This window comes from Hypomesus nipponensis, chromosome 28, assembly GCF_054491055.1.
Source record: "Hypomesus nipponensis isolate SF chromosome 28, ASM5449105v1, whole genome shotgun sequence".
NCBI lineage: Eukaryota > Metazoa > Chordata > Actinopteri > Osmeriformes > Osmeridae > Hypomesus > Hypomesus nipponensis.
The window spans coordinates 7946227-7958711 of NC_140388.1; the positions used below are offsets into that span (position 1 = coordinate 7946227).

Below are 12485 nucleotides of genomic sequence, written 5' to 3' on the forward strand. Positions count from 1 at the left end.
AAATGCGCCACAGTGCCACCTGCTGTGTTGGAATGTTTTTACAATCACACCATCATTAGCCTTTAAAAAAATCAGGCAACTTGAATTTAAATGAACACGACTATATATTTTAGCATCAATGCATATCATTTCATATTCTCTCTGGGCAATGCAATCATCGTCTACATTTTTTTATTATGCAAATTGGGTTATCAGCATTGACAGCTAAGATCTCAGGTAGGCCTATGTCTGACGTCACGGCAGGTAGGCTATTTTATTCAAGCAGGTTTTTTTGTAATAAGGGATACGCTTCGGTGCTCTTGCTAGGAAGTTGACCGAAGCAAATGGTGTTTTGCTGATGTTGCCCTCGGCTGGGTTCTTCGGTTTAATAGATTGTCCGTTTTTCAGACTTGACCTTTGTGAGCGGCCACACTGTCTATACAAGCATGCTAAAGAGGAACGGGCAATGTTTGACTCACTATACGAGTCATCGGTAACAGTAGCAGGTCAGTGAGTGTTATGCTAGTCTATTTTAACATATATTGTCCAGGAGTGGAATTAATTACAGAAGAATATTGATTATTCCCACGTGCACGTTGTTTGATAATGTGCCAATGAGGTGTTGGCTGTTTCATTACTGCGTGAACGCACACATGGCAACCGATGCCGAAATCGTGTTTTGACTCTTGTAAGACGTTGAGAAGCTAAATATTGTATGTTTCCGCTGTTTAATTACAGACTTAAAAGACTAAACTCTGCCATTTCCCCCCCGATTGTGAACAGGACTAAAAAGAAATCCTTCTACTGCCATCAATGGATCTTCTGTAAGAAAGGAGGTCAGGGACACCTGCCTGTTGGAGTTGGAGAGGATCAACAAAGAAATTGAAACGGTTAAAAGTGAGGTAGAGAAGGAACAAAAAAGACTGTCTAAGTATCAAACTGTCGAGGTGGAAAGTACCAGCATAGGATCAAGGAAAGTGTCTATTTACAAATCTGAAAGTGAAGGTAAAGATTTTAATGGAAACCGACAATGTTTGCCTGTTAAACAACACAGTCCTTTGGTGAAGTACGTAGTCGACAACTCCAAACCTAGAACCGATTTGGAATATGATCCTTTGTCCAACTTCTCTGCTGACTTGCGTTCCGGCAGCTCAGTGGAGTACAAACTCAAGCCTAGTAAGGAACAGAAGGTAAAAAGTAGACAGGGTGTGAAAAGAATTCGTGAAACAGTGTGTGGTGCTCAAGAGAAGCTTCTGTCATCTGGGTTAGTTGAGGAATCGGAAGAAGAGGGGGTCCTCATCATTGATGTCCCCCCCTCCCCTGACAGGAAGAGGCCTCGAGCTCCAAAGCTCCAGAACGCCCTTGCAGAGACAGAAGAGGAAGTCTCAGAGGTAGTTCCGGAAGGCAGGTCTGTTCCAACTGTAGCTGGCGTTCCTTCCCCTCTTCCAACAACCTCCCAGGTAGCCATGGTGAAGCCCCAGACTGTGGTTTCAGAAGCAGAGGAGGTGGTGAGCATAGACAGCACTGGACACCTGTCTAGTTTCTCCGCTTACCAGAGTAACAGGAGTGAAGTCAATGTCGTGACTGTATTTGATGATTTATCCAGATGTCTGGAAGACCTTAGGAGTGAAAGTGATAGGATAGTTAGATATCAAGAGCCTTTGTCCAAAACGGTGAGGACCTGTAGCACTGAACCTGACCGGCCCAATACAGAGTTTTTCACACAGATGCATGACTATGAAGACACACCTGTGAGGGAATGTGAGACTTCCCTAATGGCAGAGTCCGGCTTGCTTGAAAGTGAGCTATCCTCCATCGATGGTCATTGCCCTCCTTTCTCTCTGTCCTACCAACTCCCCACAGAAAACCAGTCTTGTGACCTGCACCAGTCTTATCAGAGCATGGCTCAAAGCTACTGGTCACCCCCCCAAAATCTATCACAGCCATGTAACCAGAACATTCTACAACAACAACCACCCATGATGGAATTTGCCTCTGCTCTCTATCCTGTAAACTGTATGGAGCAAGCTGCCTCTACTGGGGGGGTCACCCCATGTCAGCCTTGCCAACCCCTCCAGGTGCCCTCCACATCTCAGCCCCATACAGCTGCTGGAGCAGCCTGCCCTGCTGCAGCTCTGTCTGGGCAGGATGTGCTGGAGCCTGGGCTGGAGCCTGGAAGGCTCGACGGCGTCAAGTCGAGTTCGGAGGAGGAGCTCAACTATTCAGACGTGGAGTTGTCTGACAGCGACCCTATGGAGGAATGCTACCGTATCTTCATGGAAGCTAACAAGGAGGAAGAGAAGGCTCCCGTGTCAGTTCCCGATTCACAGGTAAGTATAAGACAAGAGGGAACGGGGCAGAGCTTCCAACGTGTAGATGTTCATTGGGAATGAGGCCTTCATCCTTGTGGGTTGAAGGCGGGGAGCATGGATGCAGAGTTGACTGTGAAGCCCAAAGCTTTGCCAGCCCAGAGGAAAAGAGTGGCCCATGTGTCCAAGCTCCCTGAGGTATGCCAGTCATCATTCCTTACAGACATGAGAAGAATTCTCTGCCATGCACTGTTCAGTGTCATTGGCTGGGTTTCCCAGATTGGTTAAGAAGCTCTTAACGCTAAGATCTTCTTAAGAACGCTCTAGAACGCTCTTAGAACGCTCCTAAGAAGCTCTCAGGGTTAAGAGCTTCTTAACAAATCTGGGAAACCCGGCCATTGTCGTTAAAAAAAGTATAATTCCTCATTAAAATGAAATCATTGAAAGAATTTCTACTGACTGCGATAACTGTACTTCTACTGATGCATCTGCCACCCTCTCTCATCCTCAGCCAGTGGCGAAGAGTAAAGCCCAGGTGATAGTTCCTCTGCAGGGGCCATCAGCATCTGCCCACGCCCCCCTCTCCAAGATCCAGCAGCTGCAACAGAAAGCCTCCATGCTGACTGCAGTCCTGAAGGGCGGCCAGGCCTTCATCTCCTCTTCCTCCTCTTCCGCCTCCACTCAGAGGAAGGTGTTGACACTCTTACCTCCCCACACTCACTCCCCTTCGAATCACCCCACGCCTGTGCAAAACGGTAAGTCATAGTTGAGCCACACCTACCCCCCCCCCCCCCCCCCCCATGTGTATATGTGGGGTGTGCTGTAGGTATAGCTCATTGGTAGAATATGTAACTGCAGAACAAGGGGTTGCAGGTTACAATCCCCATCTGAACTTTGGAAAAAAAATCTCAGTGTATATAAAGAAAATATAGGGACATAGATCGAGTGTCTATTTTTGCGGCGTTTCTAACATTCTTCCTCTGAACCAAATGCTTATTTCTGCCCCCCCTTCCCCCAGCTTGTATGAAGGTCATACCGTTGGGTCACGCCATCAAGGTGGGCAACAACCTCCACTTCATCCTACCAGAGGGTAGCTATGCACTGCCCTCCTCCATCTCCACCACAGGAACCCAGATTGTCAACCCAGCAACTCAAATGGTCAGCCCGTTCATTCCAGTAACTGGCCAAATGAGTTCGGTTGCTACTGCTGTAACACCAGTGTTCAGGTCGGCCCTTCCAGCCACTCTACCAATAACACCAGCACACCCCCTCTCGGTGTCACATCTACCTGTGCCCCCTCAACCTGCCACTTATATCCCTGCTAGGGTGAGCAACAGAACTATACGTTTTGACGATAAATAGGTAAAATCTCCATGTCATCGTTCATTTAACATGTGACTGGGTATTTAACTAAGTATGACTGTCCCGTGTTTCGTACCATGTTCCTCCCTCCTCCAGCCCATTTCTTCCAAGCGGAAAGCCAAGCTCCGTCCTGAGGTCAACGTGAAAGTCCCTCACGACGTACGCCAGCGTTACGTCAATCTGTTTGTGGAGGAGTTTCTTAAAACGTCGGGCACTGTGCAGGAGGCCTTTGAAAAGGTGCGTTCAATGTGTCTATTGTAAAGGTCAAATCATGACTTGTCGTGAGTGTTAAAGTCGGACAGGGCAGCCACAGGAACTAGTGCTGTGTCCTACAGGCTCTGGCTGAGGAGAAGACGGTTTATGACCGCAGCGTCAACAAACTCAAGTATCTGAGTGTTGCTGTCAACGCACTGAAGAGGCTAAAGAACCAAAGTACAACCACAGCCAAAGGTGGGATTGTGTAAATAGTTGCCAGAAAGGATCTATTTTGAGTACAGCATTCAGTTACTTCTAAAACCACGTGCATTGCTAGGGTATTTGTTGATTTAACTTAAAATAAACATTTTTCCTTCTGCAGTTGAACTGGAGGCTAGGGACCAGATGCCCAGAGGGAAGATTCCACTCATGGTCAAAGCCCTGAGGGGAAAGGGTCTGTAGCAACCCAGCCCCATCAGATTCAATCCTGAACACCAAAATATAATGCACCATTATTCAGGCTCACACTATAACTACCTTCTGAGTTTTAGTGAGGTCCAACCACAGACACGAATCATGGCTCTGGGAGATGTTTATATTTGAAGCAGGGCAATATAAATAAATGTGGGACGTTCAGTTTTCTATACAGACGTCTGAACCTCTTACCTTGCGTGTAGTTACGTTGCTGCAATAATTACACCTCCTTGTACTGTAGTTGAGCATGTCCTGATATCGCCATGGTAACTTTCCTTATTCTTTCCATTAGAAACAAAAACCCCCTCTGCTCCATCTTTTTTCTTCTTCTATCCAGCTGATTCTCAGTTGTATGAGAGTTTGAAGGAGCACCTTCTGTCAGATGAGTCCCTGACGGAGAACAACTACCCCCTGCAGCACCCAGAGCAGCCAGGCACCGCTATACTGTTTTCAGACAACAAGAAGGGACCAACCGATCGTAAGTACAAGACGGTCATACTGTGTTTACATGGCAGACTCTGTTCTCCAAAGCGACATACACACAGGGGAATTTGAACCTGCAACCTCTCGATCTGCATCCATGCTTGGCCCCCGAAGGAGCCATACCCACCCTCGTCACACTCAATCGCAGGGTAAAAGTGTCCAGTAGATCCAGGGATGTGATTCAGCAGTTTGATTTGGTGGCGGTATTTCTCTTAGTTTGTGTGAAAACAATAATGATAAAAAAAATGTAATAAACACAGTTGATAAAAAAATAAATAACATGTCATTCTCTTTGATGCCTGTAGAGGGCCTACTTAAGCTACTTTCCATTGGGAAGTTCTCATGGATTCATTTAGCGGACACTTAAATTGAAAGCAATGTACAGAGAGTGAGAATGGAACCTGCAACCTCTAGGTCTACCACCTGAGCTATACCCATCCTCTATCTAACTCTTCTCTCCTTCTCAACCTATGTCTTTTGCGGTGCAACATTTTTATTAAGCCCTGAAAAGGATCTGCTGTCGTTGTGGTGCCACTTACTCCGTGGGTCAAACAGGAAAGCCAAGCCGTAGGGAGGAGTGCACCTACCACTATGGGAAAGGTGTTGAAAACAAAGGTTAGGTGGAACCTCAAACAGGATTTTTACAAGACGAGAGTAATGGCCGTTTTTTAGTCAATTAAACCTTCCTGTATGTCTAGTTCCAGGTGGCGTGGAGACGCGTTACAGCTGCTGTGAGGGTGTGGTCGGAGCACCTGGGTGTCAGGTCTTCAAGGTATCTCACTATATGCAGCTGCAAACGCGATTCCTTTTAAAGGGAGCATCTCGGCCTGGTGTCTCTCGACATGGTGTCTATAATGTCTCTCTCGACATGGTGTCTATAATGTCTCTCTCGACATGGTGTCTATAATGTCTCTCTCGACATGGTGTCTATAATGTCTCTCTCGACATGGTGTCTATAATGTCTCTCTCGACATGGTTTGTCGTCCAGCTGCACGTCCACGACGCGATGAACCTGGATGGCTTTGTGGGGACCGTCCCCAGACCAGCCCAGGAGGACACCTGCCCAGGTGTCTACGCTGTCGACACCGAGATGGTGAGAGGCCACTTCCAATCACTTCAAACCCTTCCAGGGGCTCATTTCCCTTTACGTCCTCTGCTTCCTGTTTATGATGGCGTCCGTATGACATGTCGCGACCTCACCAAGTTTGGTTTGGCTTCAGTGCTACACCACCCACGGCTTGGAGCTGGTTAGAGTGACTGTGGTCAACTCGGACCTGCAGGTCATCTACGACACCTTTGTCAAACCTGACCACGAGGTCATCGACTACAACACCAGGTGAAGTATACCCTCAACACACCATGGGGGGGGAAGGTTCTGTCAAAGTCCTCTGTCTGATCTCCACTGAGATCACCTGAAAGAGAATCCAACTTTTGTTTCCAGGTTTTCGGGTGTGGGTGAGGATGACGTGGCAGATGCCTGCGCCTCCATCCGGGACGTGCAGGAGACTCTGCTGGGGTTCGTCAGCTCAGACACCATCCTGATAGGTCACAGCCTGGAGACGGACCTCCGTGCTCTGAAGGTGAACCAAACCTTACCGTGTGTCCACTGTAGATCACATTAGGGGCCTATCAACTGTCACGCAACACGAGCAACCTGGAGTTAAAGTGTTGCCTTTTTAGTTGAATTGTGGGTTGATGAGTGTGTTGTGTGTGTCAGCTGCTTCATGGAACAGTGGTGGACACGTCTGTGGTCTTCCCTCACCGTCTGGGACTGCCTCACAAACTGAGCCTGCACAGTCTGACCACGGACTACCTAAGGAGGATCATTCAAGAGAGTGGTGGGACACACACACCCACACTCACCCACTCACTCACTCACCTACCCCACCCCACACCCTCTCTCTGGAAATGTGACATGCATTCACCATGTTACTCATATTTTGCATTCAGATTTATTTTTATGAACAGTGACTGTCACTATGAGCACCGTTGGACTGAAATGATGCCTGATAAATTCCTTTCCTGACGTTGATTCTATGATGTCTGGATAATAGAACAATGGCTAAGATGGTAGCATAGTTGAACTTCACACATTACTTGTTAAATATACTGCATACATCTGAAAAAATGACAAATTGAATGGCCACCTAATGCTAAACCCCTGCACAATTAGTGTAGGGTACCAAAACAGTGAGGTTTTAATGTTTTATTTTACAACGTTGTAATGTGTGATACTGTTCTCTGTCCTAGTGGGCGGACATGACACTGCGGACGATGCCTCTGCATGCATGGAGCTCATGCTCTGGAAGGTCCGGGAAGACGGCAAAGCCAAGAGATGGTGACGGGCTCAATAAAGACATTGTTCGCCTTGTTTATCCTTTGAATGTCACAGTGTTACGAGTGTTGAAATGTCACAATGTAATTTGTATAAAGTTAATTTTGAAGTTGGCTCTGTTCTTCAACTAGGACAGGAGTTTAGGTGGAGAGGTGACGTTTTTGTGTTATTTTGTCACGGTCAACAATTTGCTTTTCAATGAGGCTTTATTTTGTCTAAACTGTCCCTACTGCCTGTGCAATTATTATTTGGGTATATAATTGACTATATATATATGAATTAAGGAACACTTGGATTGATATGGTGAAAGTAAAGATGCAGTATAAACATTGTGTGATTTATTGATTCTTGGCTATATTTTCCAATAGAGATATTGTTTATAATTAGCTTGTAACCAGCTCTTGACAATTATGTAAATTGAGTAAATGTTAAATGCACAGCTGATAATAATAAGTGTAATTATACAGACTGAAGTGGGCCCCATATAAAATGTTGGCTTGGTTGCTAATTCTTTTGAATGAGCACACACAAGGTGTGCTGTGCAAACTGACAAGCATGTGACCAAAACCCCAGAATCTTTCAACCTCAAACGAGCAGGCAAAGCCTCTTGTTGTGGAAAAACAAACATCATAATAAGTACATGTCTCGTTCCCTGGTTGATTCAGTCTGCCTTGCTTTTGGGCTTTCCCCCACGGCCGAGGCACTTCCTGACGCAGAAGCTGCATGTCTTGACGAAGAGGAGGGTGAGCAGCAGGGTGAAGGCTAGGAGGAAGGCCAGCACGTCCAGGGACGAGTACTGATACCAGGATAGCTGGTGGGCCTGGACCCGCAGGTGTTTAGCTCCTTTGTTCCTCATGGTGAACTCGATCCAGAACACGGCCTCGTCTAAAGGGCTGATGGGCCTGTCATGATGGATCCTGGACAACCTCATGGCATTCTCCTTGTACCTGTCCAACACAGTACATGTACACGGCTAACATTGATTTCTTTGATTTGAATCATCCTTTTCGTTGCTGAGTATTAAAAGTGTCTTACGACGGGTCGTAAATGACCGCTTTGAGTCCGTCCACCAGGTCCTGGGTTTGCATGGAGTTGAAGTCCATGATGACGGCCGCTCCCTTGGCCTTCATGTGAACCATGTTGTCGGGCTGATCAGCAAACATGGGGATCCCCACCATGGGAACACCATGGTAGATGGCCTCATATATCCCATTGGTTCCACCATGTGTGATGAAAGCTCTGGTCTTGGGGTGACCTTTTAGCCGGGGCAGAATGGAGTACAGAGGGGAAGGTATCAGATATCAAGTGAGAAACTTTTTCAATGTTGGCACTTGCATGGTAAATAAGGGCATTGTACTGTATTGGGTATTATGCAGCATCTCTCTAATGGTTTAGTTTATTTGCTCAATAGGTTTATTACAGATGATATAGTTAATAGTTGTGGGGTACCCAGCAGGTCGTTCTGTGGCATCCAGTTAAAAATTCTCGTGTTGTTCCCCAGGGTCTCTGGCCTCTCCCCGCCGTGTCGCCATAGCACCTGGCCAAGGAAAACATCACACAAATACTGTTCTGAGAACATTGACAAAGTGCGCTTTACTGACAGTGTTGGGTAATGTGTTTTTTGTTGTTGTATGGAAGGTTTCAGCCTTCAGTTTCAGCCTACTTTGACCGTAATAGGTCATCACATATCCTCTTTATAAAAACAAAGTCAGTTTCTGTGCCAGAAAGGGCTGCGGTCACAGGTGAGCAGTGTAGGAGCAAGGCAGTAAACATGATCAAACATGATGTAGCAGTGAAGCTATAGTTTGTAGCATGTGGCTCGTTTAACCTTCTGTGGAATCTGAGCCAGGGCCGAGGCGATCATGTTGTTCCTCTGCGTGGTCATGTTCTTGATCATGGACCCAAGGGTGAAGACCACAATACCATCTTCCCCTGAACTCTGCACAAACTCCTCCATATCCTGATGATACAGGAAGTAAACAAAACAAGTGTCTTATCTTCTGATATTTCAGATCCTAAGACAGATGCAGATTGAAAAGGTATGGTTTAAGGTGAACCTGCCGTAGCCGTACCTTTGGTAAGGGTTTGGCAGGCTTGCAGTGGATCCCTCCAACAAACTTGAAGTTAGGCAGGAAGGGCCGGGGGTACTCAAAGTCCCAATATGTGCGAATCAGCCAAATATCTGCTTTGCCCATTGTCTCACAAAAAGACACCGGCCTCCCTGTGGATTGGCCAGGCAAAACATTTCAGTAGAAATTAGTGACACGGTAGTTATGTTAACTATTAATTCATAGAATGATTAGCAGATGACCCACATCCACACGTAACCATATGTTTATGAATCGATAGTTTGGATGGTAGTTTACAGGCTTTCCCTCAAAACATCTCACACCACACACCCTAAACCCAACTGTAACCCACACATCAACCTATACTTAGTAATGCTAAATCCTCTGTGTTGAACTCACCCTTGACCTCACTGTAGAACTTATCCAGCTCCCTCCACATGTAGTGCGAAAGCACATCCTGAGACGCATAAAACAGGACATTCCAGAACCTTTCAGAGAAGTTCATTTGGTCCGTGTACTTTATCATGGCTCCCGGAACATAGGAGGGAGGTGCGGGCATCTGGCCGCACAGCCTCTCCCAGGTGAAAGCGTTGGAGAAACGCAGGGTGTACACCAGAGGGATGTCCAGAACGTCTGCCAGGAGGTCACTGCAGTAGTAGATGGGATCAGCGAGCAGGAGGTCGTACTTGGCCGCCTTCAGTTTCCCCATGACTTGGTCTGAATGGAGGAGCCCGGTGCACACCTTCAGAGACAGTGCCATGTCCTTCTGCATGAGGTCCAGGAACTTCACGTGGAGGCGAAACAGGTCGAGATGTTCCATCTCGTACATGGAGAAGTGAATGAATTCCTCGAGGAAGTCGTTCATCTCCTCGAAAGAGGTGGTGGCGTTGAACGGTTCGTAGTTGAAGCGAGAGGGTTCGTCGGGGTTCATGAAAATGGTGGCACTCTGGATCAGGACTGTCACATTGTGTCCCTTGTCCATCAGAAGGTTCAGGACCGGCTTGAGGTTAATCCAGTGGCTTCCTTCAGTGTGCCAAACCAAGATGTTTCCTCCATTCACAGGCTCTGCGAACCACAGTAGGCTCATGCACACCGTGACATACCATGCCAGCTTCATGGTGAGTGCATGTGCATATGGAAACGTGGTGGAGTCCTGAAAGTTACATTGTCAAGTTGACAAATCATTAACTGTGATTTTGAACCTTGAATGGATGCTCTCTGATCACATGATAGGTGAACCTGTCAAGGGTTGTGAAGACTAAGTACACAGAATGGAGGAGGGGCTGAAGGAAAGGTATGTATTGTATTTGTACTTCTGGCTTTTCATAGAAAGTCAACCACCCCTCCCAGAACTGATATCAACTTCTGGTGAGATTTTTCTGTCCAAGTCTGTGGACAGAAAATGTAAAAATCTGGAGGCCTCTGTTTGTACTAGTGAGGTCATTTAGTAATGTTCCCTTATTGGTACTGTAAGATACTTGATATATATTTGAAGGATGACCTATAATAAAGTGTCATGATTTACAAGAAACGTACCTAAGACATTTGTAACAATGCCTGACAAACACAGCCTGATAAACATAGCTGCAGATGTTTTAGCTGAGAAATGCTGGGAAGATGACTTTGCAGGCTGTGCTAATAAGCTGATTGTGCAACAACAACCCTGTATACTTAAACCCAATACCAGAGTGTGTGAAAGGTGGGGAGGCATCATTCAGAAGGCCTAAGCTGTATGTGTTGTGGAGACTATGTTCTCTGGTCAGTAATGCTTAGAAGCCACTGTGGTGCATCTGATTAAAATGCCGGAGATGATGTACTGTTCCAAAGTTGTTTTTTTTATTGTAAAGTTGAGAGGAATGGTGTTGGTTATATTTGCCTTTAAGATTGGGTTTGTGTGTGTGTGTGTGTGGTTCTGTAAAGAAACAGCATACAACGGATAATTAGCAAAATACAATAATAGCCATATTATTATAACAGTCTTGTAACAACGTTACTGCAGTGACACTACTGTCTACTGTCTGTTGTTCCACGTAGACATACCAGCCGCTAGAACAGCGCAAGTAAACATGTCCCTTGCTGGCTAACAACGATTAAATAGCATTGCTACAGTAACCATCACTCCGGCATCAGAAAACACATTTAACTGCTACAATACCGTATCTAACAAACACAGACTCATAATGACATAACTAGGCATAACAAGAAGCATCAGAAATACTTACAAGTACATGAACGCACACAATACAAAATGTTTTACTCTCCTCAATAAACTAATGTCCGCACCAGAAACAAGGCAGTTCACTACTCCGCTATTCCCGCCACTGGGTATTGTCAGCGCGAGCATCCCCAAAACTGCACTCCAATTGGCTGTACCAGTGGAGCCATAAGGGGTGCATGCACTAACGGCATGACCCAACAGCGGCGAAAGGGGCTGTTCACGTGCACAGCCTAAGGGGCCAAAAAAAACCTCAGTCCTTCGCAACAGTATGTCTATGTGTGGACAGTTGCTCTTTACTAAAAAGAAGTTGTGAATTTTTACATAATATTTCCATATAAAATGTCCATATATATACACACATATATATGTATATTTATTTTACCTGATGTATTTAGCATTGTCTGTGTGAGATATGAGACTTATCACTGGAGAATGAGACAGCTGATTTCAGTTTGTGGTCAAAGGTCATCTTTGCTATAATGGCTTTGTGGGTGTTTTCCTCAGAAATGTCACCACCTAGAGCGTGGGTGTGTAAATCTCAGTCCTGGCACTCTGGCCCCGTATTGTCATCGTAGATCCCTATTGGAACGTTCCAGGAGTGTCTGGAAAAACAATGAGGATTTAAATGTCTAATTTTCAGGGCTTCTTTGTTTCTTCCCTGGCTCGTTGTGGATGGTAGAAGTCTTGGTTGATTCAATACTGTTCTGTAGTTGTGTGGGATGTACAAGAATATACGTTTTTAAATCATTACCTCATTATCATTACCTCATTAAATCATTATCATAACATTACCTCTCTCTCTCTCTCTCTCTCTCTCTCTCTCTCTCTCTCTCTCTCTCTCTCTCTCTCTCTCTCTCTCTCTCTCTCTCTCCCCCCCCCCCCCACTGGAGTCCAGTAAGGATCTACTCTCTCTTCAACATCTTTCCTCCTATACCATCCAACTACTGCAGGGGTTTGGGTTACAGCGTGTTGCTTTTTGAAGTAGACATTTGCATAATCAGATTAGGACCCGGGATTGTCAGTGTGGTCTCCCTGTAAGAAAGTGCTTCAGTGGCGAGAGG

The 12485-nt window shown here is 45.9% G+C and overlaps 2 protein-coding genes across 6 annotated transcripts; one reads left to right on the forward strand and one right to left on the reverse strand.

Moving 5' to 3' along the window:
- The first annotated feature begins 70 nt into the window (after positions 1-70).
- LOC146219843 (RNA exonuclease 1 homolog) lies at positions 71-7186 on the forward strand. 5 transcript variants are annotated; one of them, XM_084694785.1, is made up of 18 exons: positions 285-485; positions 763-1169; positions 1307-1487; positions 1843-2309; positions 2397-2486; positions 2800-3043; positions 3307-3614; positions 3747-3887; positions 3986-4100; positions 4228-4299; positions 4657-4797; positions 5304-5417; positions 5501-5574; positions 5791-5895; positions 6023-6138; positions 6244-6382; positions 6520-6640; positions 7053-7186. In XM_084694785.1, the coding sequence occupies exons 1-18, from the start codon at positions 338-340 to the stop codon at positions 7142-7144; spliced, it is 3075 nt and encodes a 1024-aa protein (XP_084550911.1). In that variant the 5' UTR covers positions 285-337; the 3' UTR covers positions 7145-7186. The 5 variants fall into 5 exon arrangements, with proteins under 5 accessions (XP_084550909.1, XP_084550911.1, XP_084550912.1 ...); XM_084694786.1 differs by having other exon boundaries at positions 1307-1370; XM_084694784.1 differs by having other exon boundaries at positions 763-984; positions 1130-1169; positions 1307-2309.
- A 526-nt stretch (positions 7187-7712) lies between these two features.
- Positions 7713-11551, reverse strand: LOC146219844 (UDP-glucuronosyltransferase 2A2). Its single transcript, XM_084694790.1, has 7 exons — positions 11429-11551; positions 9606-10359; positions 9210-9358; positions 8966-9097; positions 8587-8674; positions 8173-8392; positions 7713-8084 (listed from the first exon to the last, which is right to left on the reverse strand). Exons 2-7 carry the CDS (start codon positions 10321-10323, stop codon positions 7799-7801), a joined length of 1593 nt encoding a protein of 530 aa, XP_084550916.1. The 5' UTR covers positions 10324-10359; positions 11429-11551; the 3' UTR covers positions 7713-7798.
- Positions 11552-12485: the final 934 nt, after the last annotated feature.

Coding starts and splice junctions, on each gene's coding strand:
- LOC146219843 (XM_084694782.1), top strand. CDS start 338: ATGTTGCCCTCGGCTGGGTTCTTCGGTTTAATAGATTGTCCGTTTTTC. Junction 4,300..4,656: donor CAAAGCCCTGAGGGGAAAGG/GTCTGTAGCAAC, acceptor TCTTCTATCCAG/CTGATTCTCAGTTGTATGAG. Junction 5,575..5,790: donor CTGGGTGTCAGGTCTTCAAG/GTATCTCACTAT, acceptor TTTGTCGTCCAG/CTGCACGTCCACGACGCGAT.
- LOC146219844 (XM_084694790.1), bottom strand. CDS start 10,323: ATGAAGCTGGCATGGTATGTCACGGTGTGCATGAGCCTACTGTGGTTC. Junction 9,359..9,605: donor GTTCTACAGTGAGGTCAAGG/GTGAGTTCAACA, acceptor GCCAATCCACAG/GGAGGCCGGTGTCTTTTTGT. Junction 8,393..8,586: donor GCCACAGAACGACCTGCTGG/GTACCCCACAAC, acceptor CCCGGCTAAAAG/GTCACCCCAAGACCAGAGCT.